The following is a 22698-nucleotide window of genomic DNA, read 5'->3' on the forward strand; positions in this document are numbered from 1 at the left end:
TCGGCRGGAGCCGCTCCCGGGCTGCAGGACGGCCACGGGGGGCTGAGCGCTGCCGCCTTGTCCCCGCAGAACCTGCCGAGGAGCCCGTTCGGCGGCACGGGCTCCGGCACCGCCCGGGAGCGGCCCCTGAGGGCCGGGGGAGCGGGCGGGGTTGAGCGGGGGTGGGCGCCGGGACCGCGCTGTCCGAGGGTCCCGCCCCTCTCGCCCCCTCACGGCCCCCGCGGGGCGGGGCCAGCACCGCCCGCCCCCAGCAGCTCCGGCTCCCCCGTCCGCGCCGCGGGGCTCGCAACAGCGGGGGCCGTGCCCCAGCCATGGCCGGGCGCGGAGCGCGGCTGCGCTACGGCCGCCCCCCGTCCCTGCTCCTCCTCACCTACCTCTGYGCGCCCCTGCTCGGCCAGCTCGGAACCTCGCTCGCGGGTAAGGCGGCTCCGGGTGGCTCCGTGGGGGCTGAGGGTCGGCGGAGCCGCTGGGACGGCTAGAAGAGTGAAGGGTGAAAGGCGCTCCGGTGAGGAGCTGGGAGGGTGTGCGAGGGCAGGGCACGGCCAGGCGGGGATTSCGAGCCCTCCTGGCGCTGTCCGGGCATGGAGCGGGTGGTACCGCGGCCCGGGGGTCTGTGGGCGCCGCTGCCCTCCCGGCCCTGCCCGGCTGGGAGCGGTTCGTGAGGGGAAAGGAGGCGGGATTCTGCGTGTGAGGGGAAAAGCTCTCGGGGATGGGGTCTCCGCGCACCAGCTTCGTTTTCTGCGCCACGAACTTTTTCCCGGACGAGGTTAAAGTAAGGCTGGTGCCGGGTCCGGCCGAGCTCCGCTTTCTTTAACAAAAACGAGCGGTGCCTCCGGAGACCGCGGTCAGATGGGCTCCCCAGGGCTACCCCCTCACAGAAGAGGGGAAAATGTCTTTGCTAMGCTACTGCTGTTCAGGTGCGTTATCAGACTTGACTGCCTCAAATTGCGTTTCGCAGTGGTTAAACTTTCTAAATGTGTTTATATATAACGCTTTAAAGATCTCAAGTGCYGTAGCTTTCAGTTTTTGCTTTTCTCACTTACCGAGCAGAGGTACAGTTGCAGGTTTGTGGTGCGTGCTCTGCATCTGCAGCTGTTACGGAGGTAAACTTGCAGACTATATTTTAATAACTGTAATTTCGCGTATGGATGTGGCTGCACATGAAAACAACCCTCTTAAGAATTTATTACAGAGCTCTCTAGTTTGGTCATGCGTTATTTCTTTGACTTCAAAAGAGTCGGTGTCATAATCAAGGTGTAACTTTCCGAGCTGAAGGATGTAAAATAGTGTGTGAAGCTGAAGTGTTTATAGAATTACACRAAGATTAAAGGAGCAAAATTACTGTTCTTCCAAAGATTTATTTAGAATCAGTCGTTTCAAAGCATAACATTTAAGTAATTTATAAGTACATTGCTAAGAGTTTTACAGAATGTCTTGAAACCATAACTACAATAATTACAGGCAGAAAGAAAATTAATGAAAAATGAATTTGATTCTTTTTAAAAAGAAATCAAAATTATCCAAGTGCTTGTAAATATGGTTGATGGAAAGCTGATTATRTCAACGTCTTGGTTTTAATTCAGCTTACAAATACTATTACTGCTGAATGTGATTTAAAAGATCATTTTTTGTCTCAACATTTGGAAAAGTAGTGTTTTTCATGTTCTTCATGACAGAAWCATTATATTACATTGTATTATTTATGTGACTGCATGGAATTACCTTGAGTCAGGTGGAGCCAAATTTTGCCTTTTGGCACAAGGCAGCAGTTTTGACTTCACTGAGAACTGATCGTATATAGGGAGGCTAAAATTTCCACAACTTGTTTTTTCTGAAATAAAATTAAATTTGCTGTAAGAGTGCTTGTAAATTAATTTGGTACTTCTTTACTTAATAGCAAACTGATATTTTATCTTGGATAACTCTGAATTGTGAGGAGAAAATACTTGCTGATTTAAAGTATAATCAAAGTATRAGTTTTGTTCCTTGCTCTGAATCTTTAACAGGTGAGACTGGAGTACCCAAATCGAGTTGAGGTTAACAGCCACCTCTAGCACTGCTGTACCGTGCTGCAGACCTGTGATAGCGTTTCCTTGGYAGTTCATGCACCCGGGCATTTTCCACTCAGTTTAACAGATCAAATCCTTCTCCCTACCCAACAGGACACCGCAAACCTTCCTGCTTGTATAGGATTCTTGTGATTTTTCTCTTAAAATGTTTTGTGCTTTCTTTAGAGGTTCTTAGGGGGATAAATGTGAGCATTGATTTGTGGAGGAATGTCTGTGTTGATTTGTAGAAGGAACTGTAGAAAGAAGTACTTGGATAGTTTCCCATTTCTGCCAAGAATGGTAAAACCTGGGTTTTGTGTGGTATTTTGGGTTTTGAAACATCCTACACTTTATCTGGTTTTGAGCAAAGAATCTGATTTCAGTGAGCTGTAGAGTTGTATGTTCCAGTGTATGCAAGACTGGAATGGAGTTGAGTGGGCAAAATGCTGCTGAGGCAGAAGGTAACACCAGTGCCCAACTCTTGCAGCACCCAGGGCTTCACTGGCAGCTTGTGAGAAGCCCTGGCCTGTTTCTTATTTCCATAAAGGTCTTACTTACRTACATTTTGGATTTGTGTTTAATTCCATGATGCATACTCTCTGAATTTGTATGTATAAGTGGTTCTACTTATAAGATTCTACATGTTCTTCTTTTTTTCTCCTTGTGCTATCTGCGCTTCAATATACCCTTTTTATTGCTTGCTTTCAGCATTCCTCGGTGCTGACTTCGCAGTGCATCTTCAGTCTTTACTGACAGGTCAACACTCAGTGAAAACCATATAATGATTAAAAGGAGTACAGAGACAGATGACAAAATCCTGGATCTGTTACGGAAAAGTCCCCCTGATTTCTGGGTGACAGGATTTTTCCCGTGAGACAGGCTGACATGAGGCAACCTTTTCCTKTGGCCTGGCTGTTAAGCAGGGAGAAGGATCCCAGTCCTGTCTGCGGGRAGCTGAGTGGGGCACATTAATGTGCCAATGAGCTTGGGAGGAAGTGCTGTGGCATGGCACAGACCTGCAGCTGCAGTGGCTGTCACTGCTGCTGGCAGTCATGTCACTAGAGAGGTCAGCGAGCTGTTTGGCGCATGCTGTGGACTTACCCCAGCATCCATAGCACAAGTATTCAGAAAGGAATGGTTTGTGGTCCAATCACCTCTTAATCTAGGCTGTCAGCTCATATCTATTTCTTGGTTATTTTACAAACTACATGGCAGTCCATTATGGTGACTAATCAAACTTATAAATATAATTCTTGAAAATGTGTGCCATAATGATGCCTTGTTGCTAAGCTGTTAGGGSATAGTTTAATTCTATGTTACAAGTATCGAGTTGGAACTTTAATCTTTGAGTTTAGTGTAAGAAACACTTTCTCTGCTTTTGCTGACCAAGTCTTGTACCTCTGTGCATATTGGTAAGCAGTATTGCAGTTCAAAATTTCTCATAATTTCATGTCCAATATATGTCATTTTTTTTTTCTACTATTTGGCCTGAGATTGATGTGCTAGGTAAGAGAGAAGGCACGAATCTTCTCAGTAACTTTAAAGCCACTTTTTCCATGCTTGTAGGTGTAGTGATGGGGTTTGCCTTAGTTTTTAAACAGGGGAGAAAAAATAGTTGTGGGAAGTTCAGAATGTAATAATTGGCTTTTCTGACTTTTATTCAGTACATGGAATAGCACTAGTAATGCTGCTGTGACTTACAGACATCCTAGTTAAGATGATTGTGATCTTTCTAAATGCTTGCTGTTAATTAAATSCTTGACTGTTTGTGATTGGATTCTTGGCAATTGCTAATGCATAGAAAGAAAAGTAGGCCAAAAAATTAAAGACCATGCAGGAAGCATGACTCACAATCCTGTTCAAAGGGACAGGGGAATCAGTACAAAAATAAAACTTCCATTTAAACATTACCTGTCTTTTCTGCCTAATGAAGTAATGATGGAATATTGTCCTAATATATACATGAGAGTACTGAAGGCAGGTGTACTGTATATATTCATTCACTTTCCAGATTTGTAATCAAAATATTAGTTGTACTTTGTAGCAGTTAGATTTGTAGATAATTATCTGTGTTATGATAGCACAGAGTTAAAGAATATAATGTTAACTACCAAGGATGCATATTTTGCAATTGTCTTAGTAGTGTTGTTTGTTGTCTATTGTTTATTGTCTTAGTAGTGTTCTTTTTCATTATAATGCTATATGATTATAAACATGCATTGGTAGTATATATTACTTCTGAATCTACATCTTTACATTACACTTCTCAAAAGTGACCCTTTCCCTTTTCCCATGGGCCTCCTTTGAAACTGCACCCAGTAGTGATGCAAAGAAAACCTGAAATCATTAACACTCAATTCTGTCAATTAGCAAATGCTTTGAACTACAYTGTTTAATGTGCAGCATTACACCTGCCATCCCAATCTGGCTCTTAGACACTTTATCCAAGGAACTGCAGAGGAATACAGAGTTCAAAGAAAGCTTATTATTTGGAGAAGCATGGACTGGGGTGTTCTCATATTTAGAAACAAACAGAGATTTATGAAAATACATCTGAGATCAAGCTGTAAGAGTAAGTATTTCACTGGTAATTCTTATAAAAGGAGTGATGTTGGTAAATAATATTAAGATACTAAGAAACTTAATCCCTTAATGGTACAGTAYGTTACAAAAGCATTATTCTTTTGTAAAACCCATATTTTGTTTCTTATCTATATTTAAAAAGCCTACCATTAGCAGCACAAGTGGAATTTTGATTTGAGAATGTTAACAAGATGAATAAACATGTACATGTTTCATCATGCTATTCATGCATCTAAGGCCCATTTAATGGTTCATTCTATTTTCTAAGTAGTTCTTCCAAAGTACTTTGATAAAAAAGTTTGTTAGATACTTAATGAAGAAATGTCAGAACTGAATTTCTAAATACAATGTTTCCAAGGTCAAGTGCTTTCTCAAAATTTTTACTTAACATTTTGTCAAAAGTGTCTTCCAACTACTTCAGAGTTTAAAAAATTTTGAGTTCTTAGTCTGCTTTATGCATAAGCATTTGTCTCCTTTGTGCAGATTTACAATTTAGGCCATCCAACATCTGATGTGATTTAGTTGGGGAGTTTCAGGTTTGTTTTGTTGTTTAACATGAACTCRTACTGAGGGGCAGTGAAAAGAGTTTAAGGTGAAAATAATAAAGTAAACATTGTCATTGGGAGTTACCACTGAACAGTGCAGAGAGCTACCTTTGATTTAGACTGTAGAGATTATCCAGCCTCAATAAAGAAGAAAACATATAAATACAGGTGAGCTTAGAACTGCCTTTCAAAGGCTACACATCTTCAAAATATGATTTAGTTCAGTGAGCTAGTGGCAGGGGTRAGTGTTTCCATAATCTCTTGCCATCTGATTTAGTATGAGATTGTACTCTGAGTTGTTTGCTTGATAATCTTGCTAGTCAYAGGTTTAAACCTCTTTCTGTTTTTGTCCCAGAGGCATAGCTAGTCTGCCTTAAGCCACCAAAACTGTTTCAGCTCTTTTGTATTCTTCTTTATATTTTTTCCACTTGTCACCAGTTCTTCGCAATTTTTTTATTGCTGTTAATGCAAGGGGTAATTAAGAACCACAGCTTTTACTGTAATCTCAAATACATAGAGTCATGTGGAAACGAGCTATTAAACACATACTGTCTGTGTAGCAAATTACTTCAATGGTCCTATTAAATAAAATATGCAGGGAAGAGGTGATTACTTGTTTTAATTTTTCCAGCTCTTAATATACTGTTGCCATTTCTAGCCTCCTCATGGAGCTCCCCTTTTGTATGAGATGTCTTTTACAGACCAGTGTGCTCCAGCTTATTAATAAACAGAATAAACTAGAAATGTTGAAAAGTGTGGACACATCTGTGATCAGAAAAAAAAWATCTAAAAAATTATATTGTTAGTAAATAATGGTCGTTGCAATAGGTTAGTGAGTATACTATAGTTCTGAGTATGAAATGTTTGAAAAATAAACTATAAGTTTATAAAAGCCGTAAAGGAACATGTCTCCTTTTCGTATAGCAGAGATGCTGTGTTTTAAAAGCAGCTTAATCTGGAAACAACATGTACCCTGAAGATTCTGTATCATTGCACAGGAGGTCATCTTACAGGAACACAGRAATGGTGAAAGTGCAGCTTTGCTTCTGCATTGCTTCAAGGTCAATTAACGGACAGATAATATCCAGCTGCAGAGTCAGTCTTAAATTGTACGAAAAATTCAGTTGAGACTTGTAACTGGAGGAGGGAAATGTAATTAATGCTAATGTAAAAATCAAGTATTTATGAAATATTAGGCTGAAATATAYGCAAAACAATTCATAATTCAGGAAATGGGGATATAGAAATAGAGAAATTAAGTTGTGTCTTCAGGAAGCATTCTTTTGGTTGCCTGTAAAATATAGGGCTTGGCAAATCTGTGTATAGTTACAAATATGAAAAAATCTTTGGCTAATGAGGATATGCTGAACCAGTTAMAATAAATATATTTTGACCTAATAGYTGTGAAGGTAAATCTTAYATGTGCAACRTTCTGTTGCTGTATCCTTTTGGGCAGCAGTTSTTATGTCCTGTGAGTTTTCCTCAGTGGTACCTCAGTGCACATCCCTCAAGTTARCAGTCTTGTAGTGCAGAGATGACAAATAATAGACCATGTACAAATAATGTATTTCAAAGAACAGTAGGTTTGTGAGCAAATTACATACACACTRAACAGATAGATTTGTATTTTGAGACAGAAGGATGATCTGTCTCAAACCAAATGTTAATCTGGCCCACAGTAAGGACGATTCAGGAGCTCATTARTGTATGGTAGGATGTATAGAAAAAGGGGCTCCTGCTTCTCCCACTTTGCTGATCATATTTCTTAAGCTACATTCTGCTTTTGCTGCTACTATGACACTTAAGAGAAATCTACTTAGTATGTGAAATCATAGTTCTCCTGGACTGCCCCACACCTGCAGTGCCAAAAGCAGCGAACTGTGCTTTTGTCCAAAGGTCCCATAACTTAAACCTTTTGCAGCACAGCAGAAATCCACTGCTGTCACACTCTGATGAATGGGAGGGAAATTAACACTTAGGCTGCCCATCTTAATTTGTCCAGTCTGCAGCGGTTGCCATTACATGGAACTAGGTTAGATCAGTTCAAATTAATGGCTTAAATGGTATTAGCCAAGCCTCTGCCACAAATGCCAAGTCATGGAACTGTTGGTCACACCCTGAGGCAGCTTTTACAAGTTGTATGGGAAAGAGGACTGATGCCCTATGCAGATAYGCTCCTACCTGACATGGAGTGTAGTGATCCCAGATAATTCTAAAATTCTAGTCCTCTTCATTATCTATGAATCTCTGATTTACTGAGTATTGATCCTTATGAACTTCAAGTAGATATTCTTTATGCTGCCTTTAATTGATCCTTTGTTTCCTTTCATGGAAACCAAAAATGGTTTTTTCTGCATGTATGGTTCCAGTTGTTCTACTTCTGTTATGTTGACTAAATTCACCTCCTCTCCAAAAAAAGTAATGTTAATCTTTTAAATCTCTCCTTGTATGGATGCCTGTCTCTGGTTTTAATCTGTTTATGACATTCTCTGGTGCTTTTCTGCTTCTGACATATCTTTTTTTAGATGGAYGCTGTTAGTAACCACATGATTTCTAGAGAGGTCGTGCCATAGATTTATGTAATGGTGTAATGTTTTAAGTCTGCATTAAAAAGAGGTGGTGGTAAGCTCCTTTCTTTTGTTTATGCTGCCTCTTAAAGTCATGATAATAGTTGCTRTGTCCTTTTATGGCAGTAGTTTCCATTTAAATCTCATTGGTAAGTAGTAAAATCTTTATCTAGAACATGTCTGCGTTTTCTGGTGGTCATCCTAACTTGGTCTGGGAATTGGAGACCCTTTCATGCAAGGTGATGTGTGTAGTTTATGCTTCTTGAGGCAGTGGCCATCTTCAGGTCTTTCACACCACATTAGAAAGCTGTTATGACTCGACTTACTTAGGTATACACTGGTTTTTKTCCTCCCCTCTGTCTCTATCTTCCCCAAAATGACTCTAGAAAGTAGTGAAAAGAAACTATAAAGGTGCATTCTATACAATATAACATTGGAACAGGTAGAGAATGGAGTGGTAAATAATTTGGTATACGTATCTAAGAAACAAATCAGTGTGAGGAAAAAGTGCTCTACAAGTGCAGCAAAATGTATACATTATAAATTTGCCCAAACATTAGAAGAAATAATGTATGAAACATGAAGAGATTGAAGTTTCAAACTGGGTTGCATGTTATGCAATGTATTACAGACCTGTACAGTGTGGATGTAGGTTTTTTAAAGGTTCCACCCTGTTTGAGCTTGATAGCACATCAGTCCCTCATAGGTCAGCTTTCAGTTTTAGAGGAGTTCCATCATTGCATGGCATTGGGTAAATTATATAAGAGCTTTTTGCCTGCTGAGATTTTCTTAATGTTTTTGAGTCATCAATTTCAGAAGTGTGATAATGGTCTGAAGATGCTAATAAAAGCAGGTAACTGTGAAATTCTGCTTCCAGGAACTTGACCATGCTTCTAGAGAGAAGGGGATGAGATGAGAAATTGAACTCTGCATAAAAAAAGCTGTAACTCTTTGGACACAAGATTGCCAGTGTACGCTGCTCATTTGAATCAATGCTAATAAGTTACCTTTTTTTTTCTTTTTAATATAGCTGTATCTGAACCTTCTTTTATTGCTAAAAGTGAAGATCGTTTGTTTAAGCATTTATTTGAAGACTATCAAAGATGGGTTCGTCCAGTGGAACGCTTGAATGACACAATAAAAATCAAGTTTGGCCTTGCAATCTCTCAGCTGGTAGATGTGGTATGTATAGTAAATAGGTTGTATCTTTATTCCACTRTTTTTAAAAGGAGCATAATTTCGTGTGAAATAATTGTGCCTGATTTARCTTAAACACAATAAATTAAGCATCCTAAATTATTATCATTGTAATAAAAATGCACTGTAGAGGGATATATGGTGTGCTTATATAAACATACTTAGTGACTGGAATACTTTCAGCAGTGTGTTTTGTATTTTAAATTACAGACCTCTGTGAACTAAAGCAGCTATTTCCTATGGACAGCTATGGACAGATTATTTTTTGTAATACATGCATTATTTTACAGGATGAGAAGAATCAATTGATGACAACAAATGTATGGTTGAAACAGGTATGTATAAAATATTGATGAAAATTTCTGAAGCTTCATAACTGCAAATCAAAATTTGGAAGCAACTTTCCTAGATAATTATGTATTCAAAAAGCTTTGCTCTTGCATGGAATTTTATTTCACATAATATCTTTATAAAATCTCCCTGGAAAGGCTTTAAAGGATTAATTGTTGCCAACCTCTTAAAAAAACTATAACAACATAAATAAAAATTCACCAAATTAAAAGAAATCTGATTTGGCATCGCATGGCCATTTAATATACCAACGTGCATATATCCAACCATAAATTGCAACTTCAGTGCAAAAGATTTCATTCAAAAGTTTTATTAAGAAAAGTATGGGTTGATGTATTCTTCTATATAATAGTTTTGAGGTCTTTTTCTCATGGGATATTTGAGATTATTTGATGTACATTACTGAAGAATTCCAGTTTCAAAGTTAAATATGCTTGCTAGAAGGAAATACTTTTCCCTCTTAAGAATATTTAGTTTTGGGCAGGAAAAAGMCTTAAGCTTTATAATATCAAAGTCCAGTGCTAAACTTGATTGCCGCTATTTATTTACTTGGGTAATGCTGCTCACAAATCATTCTTGATTTAACTGAGAAGAATGTTGGCAGATACTGGTTATGCTTATTAACTYGTGGAATTATTTTTGTTTGGACTAATTCCTTTCTGATTGTTCATTTATTTGATATTTTTGCTTTTGCTTCCCATTCCCTTGTTTTTCAGTAACTGTAATTTTAGGCCAAGTTTTTATTTTCAGGAAAACTTTGAGACTACTCAGGAAATATGAGCTGGCCAATATAGGTTGATGATACTTTGTGTCTTCTAATAGTTTCTCCAGATCTTCTTGAAGTTGAATCAGTTTTAAGAGTTGGAGCATGATGGGTTTTTTTGTATAATGAAAATGTCTGAATTGCTTCTGATTAGCTTGCAGTCATTGGTATTCATCCAGGACAAGCTTTTTCCAAATTTAATTTATACAATTTAATTATATTATAATAGCTCTTACTTAYCATGTTCTGAAAAAGGAACATCATATCTTAAGTTCTGTGTGGAAGCATCATCAAGTATCTCTTACAAAAAAATACCAAGTGAGGTAACTACATGTCTGTTCAGCAAGTTCATTATTTTATGCAAATTTTAGAAGCCAGTTTGATTGTTGTGAATTGCTTTGTTATCTGTTTTCATCTGTTATCACCCTACTTAAATCTGTTTCCCAATAATAATGATTTTTACAACTCACATATCCACAGGAATGGATAGATGTAAAATTAAGGTGGAATCCTGAAGAATATGCTGGAATAACATCTATTCGTGTCCCATCAGATTCTATTTGGATTCCGGATATTGTGCTGTATGACAAGTAAGATTTGAATCTTTTCATAAAAAATGCAATTACTTTATAACTTCACTGTCCAGACTGCTTCTAGGATACTCTTTGGATAGATATTAAATATACATTTAGTGAACTAAGAACCTGTTGAAGAATTTGCCTCTGAATGCAAATAGACTTAGTTGCCATGTTAAGTGCTTAAATATTTCACTTTTATTTCTAATGGAATTTCTAGTCCCTTTGAAAAGGTGATTTACATTAAGTTGTGTAAACTGTTTTTTCCAATTAGAAAAAAAATGTCTTGCTTAGTGCTGGGTGAAAATAGTATAGAGTGATGGGAGGGAAGCACGGAATTTATGCTGTTGTAAGTCATATTCAGCATGGAATTTAAATTAGGTACACTTARTTGTAAGGAGGGTTGTCTTGGTTTTGGGTTGGTTTTGGTTTTCTTTTGAAAATTTACAGATCTCAATGACAATAGCTTTTGAATTAACCCTTCTGAACAAYTCAGGTGCACATACAGTACTTATACATTACCTGCCTTGTCAAGTCAGGCTAAAAGGCTGTTGCAGTGATTGTAAATTCAAGTTTGGATACAAGTATTTTGTTGTTTCATGGCTTTTTGTTCTTCARTAATTGTGACCTGGCCCAATTTAAAAGTACCTATGCTGTATAACTAATAGAAACACCAGTGCTGGGTCATGTTGTTAAAGGTCAGGATTTTACAATCCTTTCATAAGTCATCAGGACCACAGAAAGTTGCACAAATATTTCTTGAAAATATTCTTCAGTCTTTGAAAGCTGTTTACCTATGTGAGATTCAGATTTGAGAAAAAAAATTGACTATGGAGATAATTCAAAATTTTGGCTATCAAGGGATAAACAGCTGAAATGACAATATTTTCTTACTCAAATACACTCCCCATTTTAATTGCATGCATATATCTCTCTCCTTTCAGTGCAGATGGACGTTTTGAGGGAACATCTACAAAAACTGTGGTGAAATATGATGGCACCATTGCTTGGACTCCACCAGCGAACTACAAAAGTTCTTGTACTATAGATGTAACATTCTTCCCCTTTGACCTCCAAAACTGCTCAATGAAATTTGGTTCCTGGACTTATGATGGCTCACAGGTTGATCTAATTCTTGAAGATTATGATGTTGACAAAAGAGATTTTTTTGATAATGGAGAATGGGAAATAGTGACTGCAACAGGGAGCAAAGGAAACAGGACTGATGGATGCTGCTGGTATCCTTTTGTTACATATTCATTTATAATTAGACGTTTGCCACTTTTTTACACTTTGTTCCTCATTATTCCTTGTATTGGGCTTTCGTTTCTGACTGTCCTTGTCTTCTATCTTCCTTCAAATGAAGGTGAAAAAATTTCGCTTTGCACTTCMGTACTGGTATCTTTGACTGTCTTTCTTCTTGTTATTGAAGAAATTATTCCATCATCTTCTAAAGTTATCCCACTCATAGGAGAGTACCTGGTGTTCACTATGATATTTGTGACCYTGTCCATTGTGATAACTGTCTTTGCTATCAATATCCACCACCGCTCATCGTCCACACACAATGCCATGGCACCCTGGGTTCGCAAGATATTTCTTCACAAACTGCCCAAGCTGCTTTGCATGAGAAGCCATGTTGATAGATACTTTGCTCAGAAGGAGGAAACTGCAAATATGAATGGATCAGAATCATCTCGGAACACCTTGGAAGCAGCTCTGGATTCTATCCGCTATATCACAAGACATGTTATGAAGGAGAATGAAGTTCGTGAGGTGGGTGTGTTAGTCCTGTGACACTGATTTTGTACAAGTGGAAATYAGAAAACCAACTAGTGGTTTATCGTAGCATGTTAAAAGTGTGCTGTGGATTTCCAGGGTTTGTACTTCAATGGAAGCTGGGTAGTTTTTTCCACTGGAAAGAAGTACAAATATGGTACAACATTGAGAATATTTGGCTGATACAGTACTGTCCTTGGGTTCTTCRAAAGTCTTTTGCTTTCTTCTAGAAGTAAATTCTTGTCATTTGTTACAYATTGTGAGACACTTTGTTGCAAGAACATGTACTGTAACTGGTCCCTACAGCACTGCTGCGATGTTGAGAGAAGGAGTTATTTTTCACTTTAATGTTATACCTGAAGGCTATCCTGAAAATTGCACTTGCCTTATATTTGCAGAATAAATACTGCCAAGACTTACCTTGCAGCTTTCAATTCCAAATAAAAACTGTTTTAGTTTTCTAGCTGATATTAGTTTTAATACAGTCTATAGCCATGGGTTGGTCATTTTGTGCTGAGATCAGTCATGACTTCCTAAGTGTTCTCTTCTGCCCTTATTATTATTTATCTCTAATGTACACCAAAATATGTTAAAGGGTTTTTTTCTGGTCTATGCATTTGCACATTGAATTATCCTTAATGGATGTTTACAACATTTGTGCAAGAGCATTACAAATCTGTTTTCTTTATGTGCTTTTAAAGCTAGCACCATCAGATACTTAAATGCTATTTCCAGGCTAGTGTAGAAGTTTGTAGAAATATAGAGGTTTGTTGTGTACTGTCTGTTTCTGATGGCAAAGCCTGAGGTTCTTTCAGTTTAWATGGGAATTGCTGTCTTCAGAAGTCTCTGGGTGCTGAGAGTGTGTTCTCCCATATCAGACTCGGAGTAAGCAAACTCCTCCAATGTGGCTTCTCAGGACTTGATTCTGACATTGTCACAAGGGATGCGGCCTAGATTTTTAATAAATGTATGTGCYGTGCTGTTAAAACAGCATCTAATAGTCCTGCATTGTATGAGCAACAGAAATAGAATAGTTTACTATTAAATACATAATTTCCTGTAAATTAAGCATTGACTGTGAGTGACAAGTAGTGGTAAGAATTTTGTTTTTCAAGTGTAATGTTGTTGTGACTCTAAACCTTAGAAATTATTACACAGCCGACTGGGGATTCACTTGTTTTATTAATGGGCTCCASAGAATGGAGGCTTTAATTGCAGAAGTTGTTAATAAACACTAGACAGCTAGTGCAATTGTAGCCTTAGGTCTTAGGAAGCCTTAGGCTTGGGAAATGAGGATAGCTCCAATTCAAATCCAAGACAATTGTTTGGCAGGGTTTTAATTTGCTTGCACATTTATAKCTGCAATACTTTCAAAACTGCATACAGATACGAATAATTTTATCAAAAAGGAAAGTAGTCTTGAAACTACTGTGAGTATTCTCCCARTGTGTAATGCTGTGCAGCAGTAAATAACTTCATCTTTCAGCTCTTATTTGTAACACAACAGCTGCTCTGTACTGTCAAGTTTTTGAATTTTTTTGTTACTGTTTGGGAGGTTTGGTTTTGGGTTTTTTGGTTAGTYTTTTGTTGTGGGTTGGTTTTTTTGTTTGTTTGTTGTTTGAGGTTTTTTTACAACTTTTGCTTCCACCTCCTGCTTGGGAATTCCACTTCATGATGTCATGTGCCATGAATCCTGTAGTATGTTAGGAAATGGCAGACCAGTCTYATCTCTGTAGATGAGGATGTTTGGTATTTGTCAGGGTCATTTTCTGCATCAAAATCTACTTAGCTTACCAGTCTTCACAGAGCTTCACAGAGGGAAGTTTTGCTTCTGTTCTAACTCACAGTATAATTATAAGATGTTGTTCAAGAGGGTTGTCATATGGACATGGTTGAAAAAAAGTGAGCTTTGAAATAACTAAGAATTGCAGGATTTGCTACTGTGTTTTTACCTGTTCTTGCACATACTGACCAAATCTTMTGCTCTTTGTGTTTTAGGTTGTTGAAGACTGGAAATACATTGCTCAGGTGCTTGATAGAATGTTCTTATGGGCTTTCCTTCTGGTTTCAGTAATTGGATCACTTGTGTTATTTATTCCTGTTATTCATAAATGGGCAAGTATAATAGTACCTACRCATATAGGCAGTACAAATGCATAAAATACTTTTGGAGCCATCTCACACTGATATGGCTCTAAGGAGTTTTGCAGTAGCTGTTTYCTTGCATGTTCTTTGTAGGCTTTTTTCTGATAGAGTGAAAAAAAAATTCCAAAACTAGAAAATTAGGTTTATATTAAAGCATGGCATTACTAGGGCACATAGCAGTCAATTTGCTTATTGCCTGTCTACTAAGTTACTGTTAAGCCAGGTCAGAATTAAAAAAACACTCTCAAGCCATTGCATGTATTATATATCAAAAAAGCATACACTGACACCTACTGTGAAAGAGAAGGATTTAAATTTTTTTAATGATGAGCACTGTAGCCCAGTTATTAAATGACTGTTAAATTGTTATACTGAATATAAAATATTTGCAGTTACATAGTAGAGTTGCTTCTTTCACTTTAGTATACAAAAGAGAATTTTAATCAGCTCTCTTCAATGTGTTGTAAAAATATGGAATTTCTACAGAATAATTTAAAATAATAGTAAAAATAAAAGTTAAACTTCTTGTATATCCAGTATACAACTGAGAGCAGCGATTTGGCCATGTTTGGCCTTCATAAATTTTCAGTGGAATTTGCTGCTAAATTTTAAAGCTTGTTAATTCTGTGATATGATACCAACATGAGGCTTTAATAAGCCTTAAAATGCCTAAAGCATCTGTGTATATTGATGYCTCCATCAGCTTTGGAATGGAAGGCAAAGGCAGTTAAATGAGTTCCCAAGCTGCATAAGTATTCTAAGGGGCCAGAACATTCATATTTCTTWATTCTTGATAAAGAATTTGATACAATATGTGAGTTTGCAAACATACTCGTTATTTCCTGTCTTTTGGTGTTTCTCAGAATTAAGATTTTAAGCATTGGCAGAAKGAATTTGGGGAATGTCTTTCTGAAGGAAATGGGTTACAAATTATTATGCTGTGGCACCATATAYAAATGATGAATGATTTGTTAAACTGAACTTAAGAGAGCTACCTTGAATTAGTTCTTTCACTTATAAAACCATATGTAACTCTAAGCAGTAAAGGCTTAGAATTTTTAATATTTTCTTTTTCCCAAGATTGTTGAAAATGAACTTGCAGTTTTTCAATTATTCTATTAAAAGACATTGTTTACATTGATTCCAATGCCACCTTTCTTCCTTTCTTAATACATTTTATTTCTGGAAAAGGCTCTATAATAGTTGGGTGTTTTCCTACACCAAAGCTTTTTCAGTATTTTTCATAATATAGTTGCATCATGTGGGGCTGATACAGTAATGGCAGGCTAGAGAAAATCTGAAAGTCTTAGGAAGTTTTTGTTTGCTTAAATTACTACATTATAATAACRTGTTGGGGTGAGGATTTTTAATGTAGTGTGATATATTTGATAATTCAAAGTTTTTATAGTAATTATAAATTGAAACAACAGATACATATTCCTCCCATACCCCCTCCCAGATCTCCTTTAGAACAGTCCTGTACTGATTATATAATAGCGATTACTTATGTCATAACTTATATATAATTGAATATTTATTTTAAAATGTTYACTCTGTATGATATTCTAGATTTTGTGTAGCTTTTTAAGCCACACGGGTAGGGAAATTATGCCAGGCAGGCCTGTTTTTTTCTTCGTGGGTTTTTTTTTTAATAGCAGTTAAGGAGTCACTCTTCTTCAGTCACACAATTACATCTAGCATTGGATATCAATATTTCCTCTATTCCCAACATAACTTCAAAGGCGAATTTGCAAAGATTATCTGATTTGATTTATTAATATAAGAGCTTTAACCTTATTATTACTGAGGTTAAACAATGCAGCAATGGCTTTCTCTGTGTGCAAGTTGCAGAAATACTTCTGGTAGCTTCAAATTGAGGCATTTCCTCTTCAGATACAACATTTCTTTTTAAAGTCTTCCATAGGTTTGAATTACTGAAATTTAYCTGAAGAGAAAGAAAAGTAAGTAAAACTGTAGATTAAATATATATATTATTTTTTTAATTCTCCATTTAATTTCTTCCTCCTTGTTAAATGATGTCTCCAGGCTGCCCAGTTGTATCATGCCCAGTGGAGTCACTCTTTATTATAGTAACTCGCTGTTTTTTGCAGAAGCATGAATTTCTTTTAATGACTTCTAGTCTGATCATGATAGATTCACATAACATAGCTGACATTGGAATCCTYGGAGTCTTCTGCTTATCAGGTGTGTCTGAAACAAAAGAATGTGAATATACTCAGAAACATGGACTTTTACTTCTGTAACTTATTGCTGAATGTATTGAATTGTAGGTAATGGTACCTTATATAGATTTCTGTCACTTGCTCAAAATAAATGGAAAAAAAGGCACAGTTTTCAACAGTTTGATTCTCTTTATTTTCATTAATGTTACATCACTTAATGACAGTGTATTTCCACAGTTTTCCATTCGGTACAGAGAGAACAGTTTATATTTTTACAAAACATTATTTGATTATAGTGTTTTGTTGCATTCTTTATTCATGCTCTTAAAGAACCTGCAGTTACTGATTAAAAAAAGAAGACACATATGCCTAAGCAACAATTTTAGCACACTTTACTGGAGTATTTTTGTCTACCTGCCTTCCCTTGGCATGAAACACTTCACTATAGCAGGATGCCTCCGTATCCAAACTATCCTATCAGAGTATTTTGAKCCTTTGCATCACTTGCAGACTGTCTTAATGTGTTTTACTTCTACACCAATCTAAACATCATTAGGTTTGAGCAGCTTTTTATTCCTGATGGCCTTCACATACATTGCAATCTGGGGATGCACAGAGTTTACTTTATGGCTGCTTTATTGTCATCATCTACTATTACCATCATCTATTATTTACCATCATCTATTATTTACCTATTTGTTTTCTTTTGGTAATAAACCTGCCTGCAGTCCTTTCTTGCCACTCTGTGGGTCAGTTTGTGCAGCAGGTGGCAATGTCTGCATTCCAGCAGTTTGGTGTTTGTGCTTCCCACCATTCCRTCCTCATGAGGGTATTCATGGAACTCGTTATGAACTCCTTCCAGAAGATCCTGTCATGGTCTGAAGAGGCTTGGCACCAGACTTGTGGAAACAAACCTAGTAGCCCAAAGCATTCAACCTACCTTGACTTTCCAAACATTTGTGTCATTTCCTATTTCTTTATTAACCGCTTCTTAAATAATGTCTATAAAGTTTAACATAACTGCTTGCATCTTTTCCAGTTAGAAAGAAGTAGCTGTAAAGCATAGCTTGTATTACTTTGAGATTAGCTGTCATAAAGGTTCAAATTAATTTCTTTTTTTGCATTTATAACGAAGTTGAAGCCAAAAGMGGTCTTTGCTCTACTACACATGGAAGAGGCATGAGGTGCTGGGATGGTGATACAGAGTTGGTTGGCAGTTTTATTTGATTTCACAATGTTTCATTTAATCTTTACATTTCATCTCCAGCCATCAAAGGCTGTAAAAACAATCCTGCTGTTCCTAGAATACATACCAGGATGAAAACCCATAGAAAAATACGATCGATTACCATGGCAACGTATTTCCAATCATCTTGAATCTGAAARCAAAAAAAAGAATAGCAAGTTGGCATGTTTATTAGGTGAATAAGTTGCATTAGCAATAGTGCCATTTCATATAGGAAGCACAGTTTTTTCTGTATGTAGATATCTTTCATGTATACCCAACTTACACATCTGTTTTCACTGACAAATGAATTCATCTTGAAGAAGCTTTATTTGAATATGGTCTTTGGGGCAAAGCCAAAAGCTACTTCTTCAAATCCGAAAGGTTGTTCACGTAGACACTGGTCTTAAGGACATACAATTCCTCTTATACCAAAAATGAAAGTATAAAGCTTTACATTCCTAGGTGAACAGGTTTRTCCAGAAAACTCTGCTGAAACAGATTGCTCCTACTGGTCTTTAGGCAGTGTGTAAAAAGCAAAGATTAATTGGTAAATAATTATTTTGTACTTTACTTACGCAGTACTGAAATGTGATTGTTCTCATGCATGATGTAAAATTCATCTCTGTACCTTTTATGCAAGAGAGGGAACCAAATTTCAGAAACCACCAGACTTTTCTAATTCCTTTTTACCGTGAGTGTTACAAGAGTGACAATGAAGTATTATATATATGTTAATAGTAACTCAAGGATCGTTTTAGTTACTATTGAGACTACAATTCAAATTTTTTGTTTTTCTTCAGGAATGATTAGAAATTAATAATACATTTTTCATTTTTGAAATGTGTTCTTTTTAGTTTAGAACTTGTTTGTTAAGGCAAACTTAACCCAAAGCAGCCCTGTGTTTTCTGTACCAGCTGGATCTAAATAGAGTTCTGATTTCAGTATAAACAAACTAAAGTTCGAATAAAGTACCATATTGCAGAGGATTTAATTTCTGTAATAATTGTGATGGTGTGGCCACTGCTTATAGTATATTTGAGGAAAATTATAGAAATAGAACTTCTMATTTTTCTTTTTTTTATTGCATTGAGATGCAGCTTTTGGAAAGATGCTGGTCCCTGTCTGGCAGTGGCTTCATTTAGCTACAGCACTTAGCTCTGCAGCAGCAACCGAATGAGCACCATCATCACTGTGAGGGACATTCACTCTTATATTTCTATTGCTGATGGTAAGCTGTGGGAGGGAGAATGTAATTTTCTAAAGGCCATAATGATTAGCAAATTCCCCCATCAAGACTATAACTTGGAAAATCCTAACTTCAGCTCTTGTGGGATGGATGCTCTGGTATGTTCCACAGCAGTGGTTACTTCAACATGCCTCACTCAGTATGTATATTGTCAATAAAGAGATCATTGTGCAACAGAGCTGCTTCCCAATTTTGTAAGTTCAAAATTGCACATATTTATAATAYAGCTTGTGTAATTTATTTGTATAAAATAATGGTCTCTGTTATCTTTTTTGTTTGTTTGAGTTCTTTTTCTTACTAAATACTCTAATGGCAAAAGGTATTTGCAGTTTGAGTAACAGTAAAATATGTYCTTACCTCTTTTGCTTCATTCTGCATTTTCATGTTTTCTGCKATGTATTTCACACTTTCAATAGCATCTCTCATTTCTGGTGACAGAACTGAAAATGGAAGCATAGGATCTACAGACTCAGAGCTTGAACTTCTAGTGAGATTGCCACTGAAATCCGAGAACTTGGTGCGCTGACACTGACAGCAGCTACACGCCATATCTTGACAGACGAAGCCATCTTTGCAGCATTTGGTTTCAGAACCRTTGATGCAGTTTARGTTTGAAAACTCAGAAGTGAATAATGGTTTTGGCTTCTGATTATTCTCTTCATCACTGGCAGGYCTTGTCATGAACATGATSCGGGGAAGTAAGTTCAAGAAAATGGTCCTCACCCACACAGGCATTGTGTGTGTCTTGGGTGTTCTGTAGTGCACATTCAGTACAAATACTGTAATGACAATTGATAGAGTTACAAATATCATGGTGAAAAGGAGGTATTCCCCAATAAGGGGAATTACCAGGGAAGTAGAAGGTATGGTTTCTGTGATAACTAGAAGGAACACTGTTAAAGAGAGAAGAACTGATATGCAGAGTGTCACCTTCTCACCACAGTCTGATGGCAAATAGAARACTAATACAGTCAGAAAAGAAATCAGCAGGCAGGGAATAATCATATTGATAGTGTAAAATAACGGTAAACGCCTAATGTAAAGGGAATATGTGATGTCTGGRTATATCTCTTCACAACAGTTGTACTTGATGTCATGTTTATACCCAGGAGCTTTAATTATAGCCCATTCTCCGCTCTCCCAGTAATCTTTCAGGTTCATTGTAGAGCCAATTAAAACTAAGTCAATTTTGGCTTTGTCGTAGGACCAGGAACCAAACTTCATGGTGCAGTTCTGATAATCAAATGGGAAGTAGGTTACATCTATTTTACATGAACTTTTAAATATAGCTGGAGGTATCCAGGTCACATCACCCGTGTATTTTAAAAGGGCCTTTGTCTTGTCATCAACCTGGAAATCCCCAACTGCACTGTAAAGCAAGTAAAAGAACAAAAATTAGAATGMTCTACTCCAGATAGTTTCATACATTCAGATCATATACATTTACTTTTTTTATCTGTTWGGGGGAAGTCAGCAATTGTTTACTTGGAGCTGAATTGCCCATGCAAGACTGAGTCAGTGACCATCATAAATTTGCACTGTTAAGCTGAAACAARCAGCTCTATAAACTCACCAGGGAGGAGCTGAAAGGAAGTATTCTCCCTTATTAATAGCATRGCTTGGTGCAATCAAAATTCAAAATGGCAAATAACAGTTTGCTAATGGCAGTCCAATTAAATGAGTGTTGTAGGCCCCTTCCAACTGAACTATTTTATTCTCTTCTATTCTAGATTGATTAAGCACMCCAGAACTCAAGGGCTGATAAGAAWRTTACTCRTATTTCCACCTCTTCTGTGGACAGTGCAGTTAGTAACTATGGAAAGAGGGAGTAGCRTTGGAATGTATCTTTGCATAAGGAGTGTATTTGGTAAGAGGTTTTTTTAAGTCCCACTTTTTTATCTTGTATGATCATCTGACAATTTCAGTTGAGTATATGAAAAAGTAATATTAAAGGGTAATTTGAAGTTTTAAGGCCCCAATTAGAAAAGGAGTGTCATCATTGTTAATCCATAGACCTAAATTTTGGATTMATGCAGCTGAGTCCATGTCACTGAGAATTGCTTTCCTATAGATCCATTTAGTTATGGTTTGGCTCTTCACAGTCTCAGAAACTTGACATCTGAAGTAAACTTTATCTGTGGCTTTTATTTGTCAACACTGTTACTGTAAAGGTGTCAGATTGTGAATTGAACTGCTAAAAAGCTAGAATTYGCATTTCTTTCAGTTTTAAGGTTGCAACTTACAGGGGCTTCTGAAGGGGAAAAGCCAAGTTCACTGTGGCCTGTCCACTTGCAGCTCTGGGTTAGAGCTGGCTCCTGCCCTTTGATGCTGATGKAGCTGACATGAAGGTGAAGCAGTGGGACAATGCAGGACACAGGTGTGTTGAAAAGCAGCTTTTCAGTGCGTTTTGTAAACTTGCTGCTGACTTTTTTTTAGAACTGGTAACATCACCWTCCTTTTCCTCCATTAAGAAATTAAATATGCAAGAGCCTTACTTGTTATATAAAACAATATCTGGCTTCCAGATCTGGCCAGATGGAACTCGGATGAATTCTGCGCCTCCATAGTCTGCTGGATTCCACCGAAGCTTGTAATCATTCCAGATCTAATTATGGTAGAAATGAGTCTGTGTTAGGTTTGTGAAGAARCTGAAAATTCATTGGACTAGATCTGAACCAAGTGCTGTAATATCACTTCCAGGGTTATTTTGGATACTACAGTATCCAGATACTATAGTGTTTAGATGTTCCTTTAACAAACACATATGTGTGGTTTTTGCTCACACTCAAGAGTGTAGGTGCGTCTAGATATCCCGACATTGTTGATCACATCCTTATATTATGCATATTAATGTGACACTGTCCCAGGAATGTCTATTCAGTATCTGGAACAAGGTGAAAGAAGGAGTAAGACACTCCCTTTTGAGAAAAGTGTAGGACTGTAATAACATTGATCTTAAAAACACAGGTGTCTGTGGGATGGTGAAAACAAATTTCTGTAGCCTGTGGTGCAAGTTATGAGCATCAAGTGAGGGACTTTGGGTAGATGGGTCAGAGAGCTCCAGGGTGTTACGGCTCAGGTAGCAGACTTTGTCACTAGGGCTTGTTAAACCTCACTTTTAACGAAGTTAAGTATCAAACTGAAGGTGGGAACTAAGTTGTTTACTAAGCTGACTGCAACAGTGAGTAACTGCATTTTTTAAAAAAACTTTTTACGTGAAGTACACATTTTTGGTTTTCACTTTACGGGAGCTTAACCAGCACCAAGAGATGCTGTGTGGGACGTCTGTGCTCGGGTGCTTCCCATGCGTTGGTGTCTGCCAAGACAGCGCGTTTGGAATTCTCCGGAGCAAATACGTTGTATTTAGCGACTGCAGCAAGTGTAACAGCCTAACTGAGCCTCACTCCGCTCCTGTCCTGTCCCTTCCCGTTCCCGCTGCTCCGCTCCCGTCCCGTCCCTTCCCGTTCCCGCTGCTCCGCTCCCGTCCC

The 22698-nt window shown here is 37.5% G+C and overlaps 2 protein-coding genes across 2 annotated transcripts in view; one reads left to right on the forward strand and one right to left on the reverse strand.

The window, feature by feature from the left end:
* The first annotated feature begins 270 nt into the window (after positions 1 to 270).
* CHRNA5 (cholinergic receptor nicotinic alpha 5 subunit) lies at positions 271 to 17406 on the forward strand. The gene is made up of 6 exons (XM_057368693.1): positions 271 to 417; positions 8774 to 8925; positions 9231 to 9275; positions 10535 to 10644; positions 11574 to 12405; positions 14407 to 17406. The coding sequence occupies exons 1-6, from the start codon at positions 312 to 314 to the stop codon at positions 14566 to 14568; spliced, it is 1407 nt and encodes a 468-aa protein (XP_057224676.1). The 5' UTR covers positions 271 to 311; the 3' UTR covers positions 14569 to 17406.
* Positions 17407 to 17910: 504 nt separating this feature from the next.
* Positions 17911 to 22698, reverse strand: part of CHRNA3 (cholinergic receptor nicotinic alpha 3 subunit) — a 7557-nt gene continuing 2769 nt past the window's right edge. The window contains exons 4-6 of the mRNA XM_057368694.1: positions 21706 to 21815; positions 19568 to 20579; positions 17911 to 18115 (exon numbers count right to left, since the gene is read on the reverse strand). Coding sequence (XP_057224677.1) covers positions 17987 to 18115; positions 19568 to 20579; positions 21706 to 21815 — 1251 coding nt within the window. The 3' untranslated portion in view covers positions 17911 to 17986. The remainder of the gene's footprint in view (positions 18116 to 19567; positions 20580 to 21705; positions 21816 to 22698) is intronic.

The sequence above is a fragment of the Malurus melanocephalus genome, unplaced genomic scaffold (genome assembly GCF_030028575.1).
Source record: "Malurus melanocephalus ecotype Western Australia unplaced genomic scaffold, MMel_1.1 scaffold_96, whole genome shotgun sequence".
NCBI classification, from domain to species: Eukaryota; Metazoa; Chordata; class Aves; order Passeriformes; family Maluridae; genus Malurus; species Malurus melanocephalus.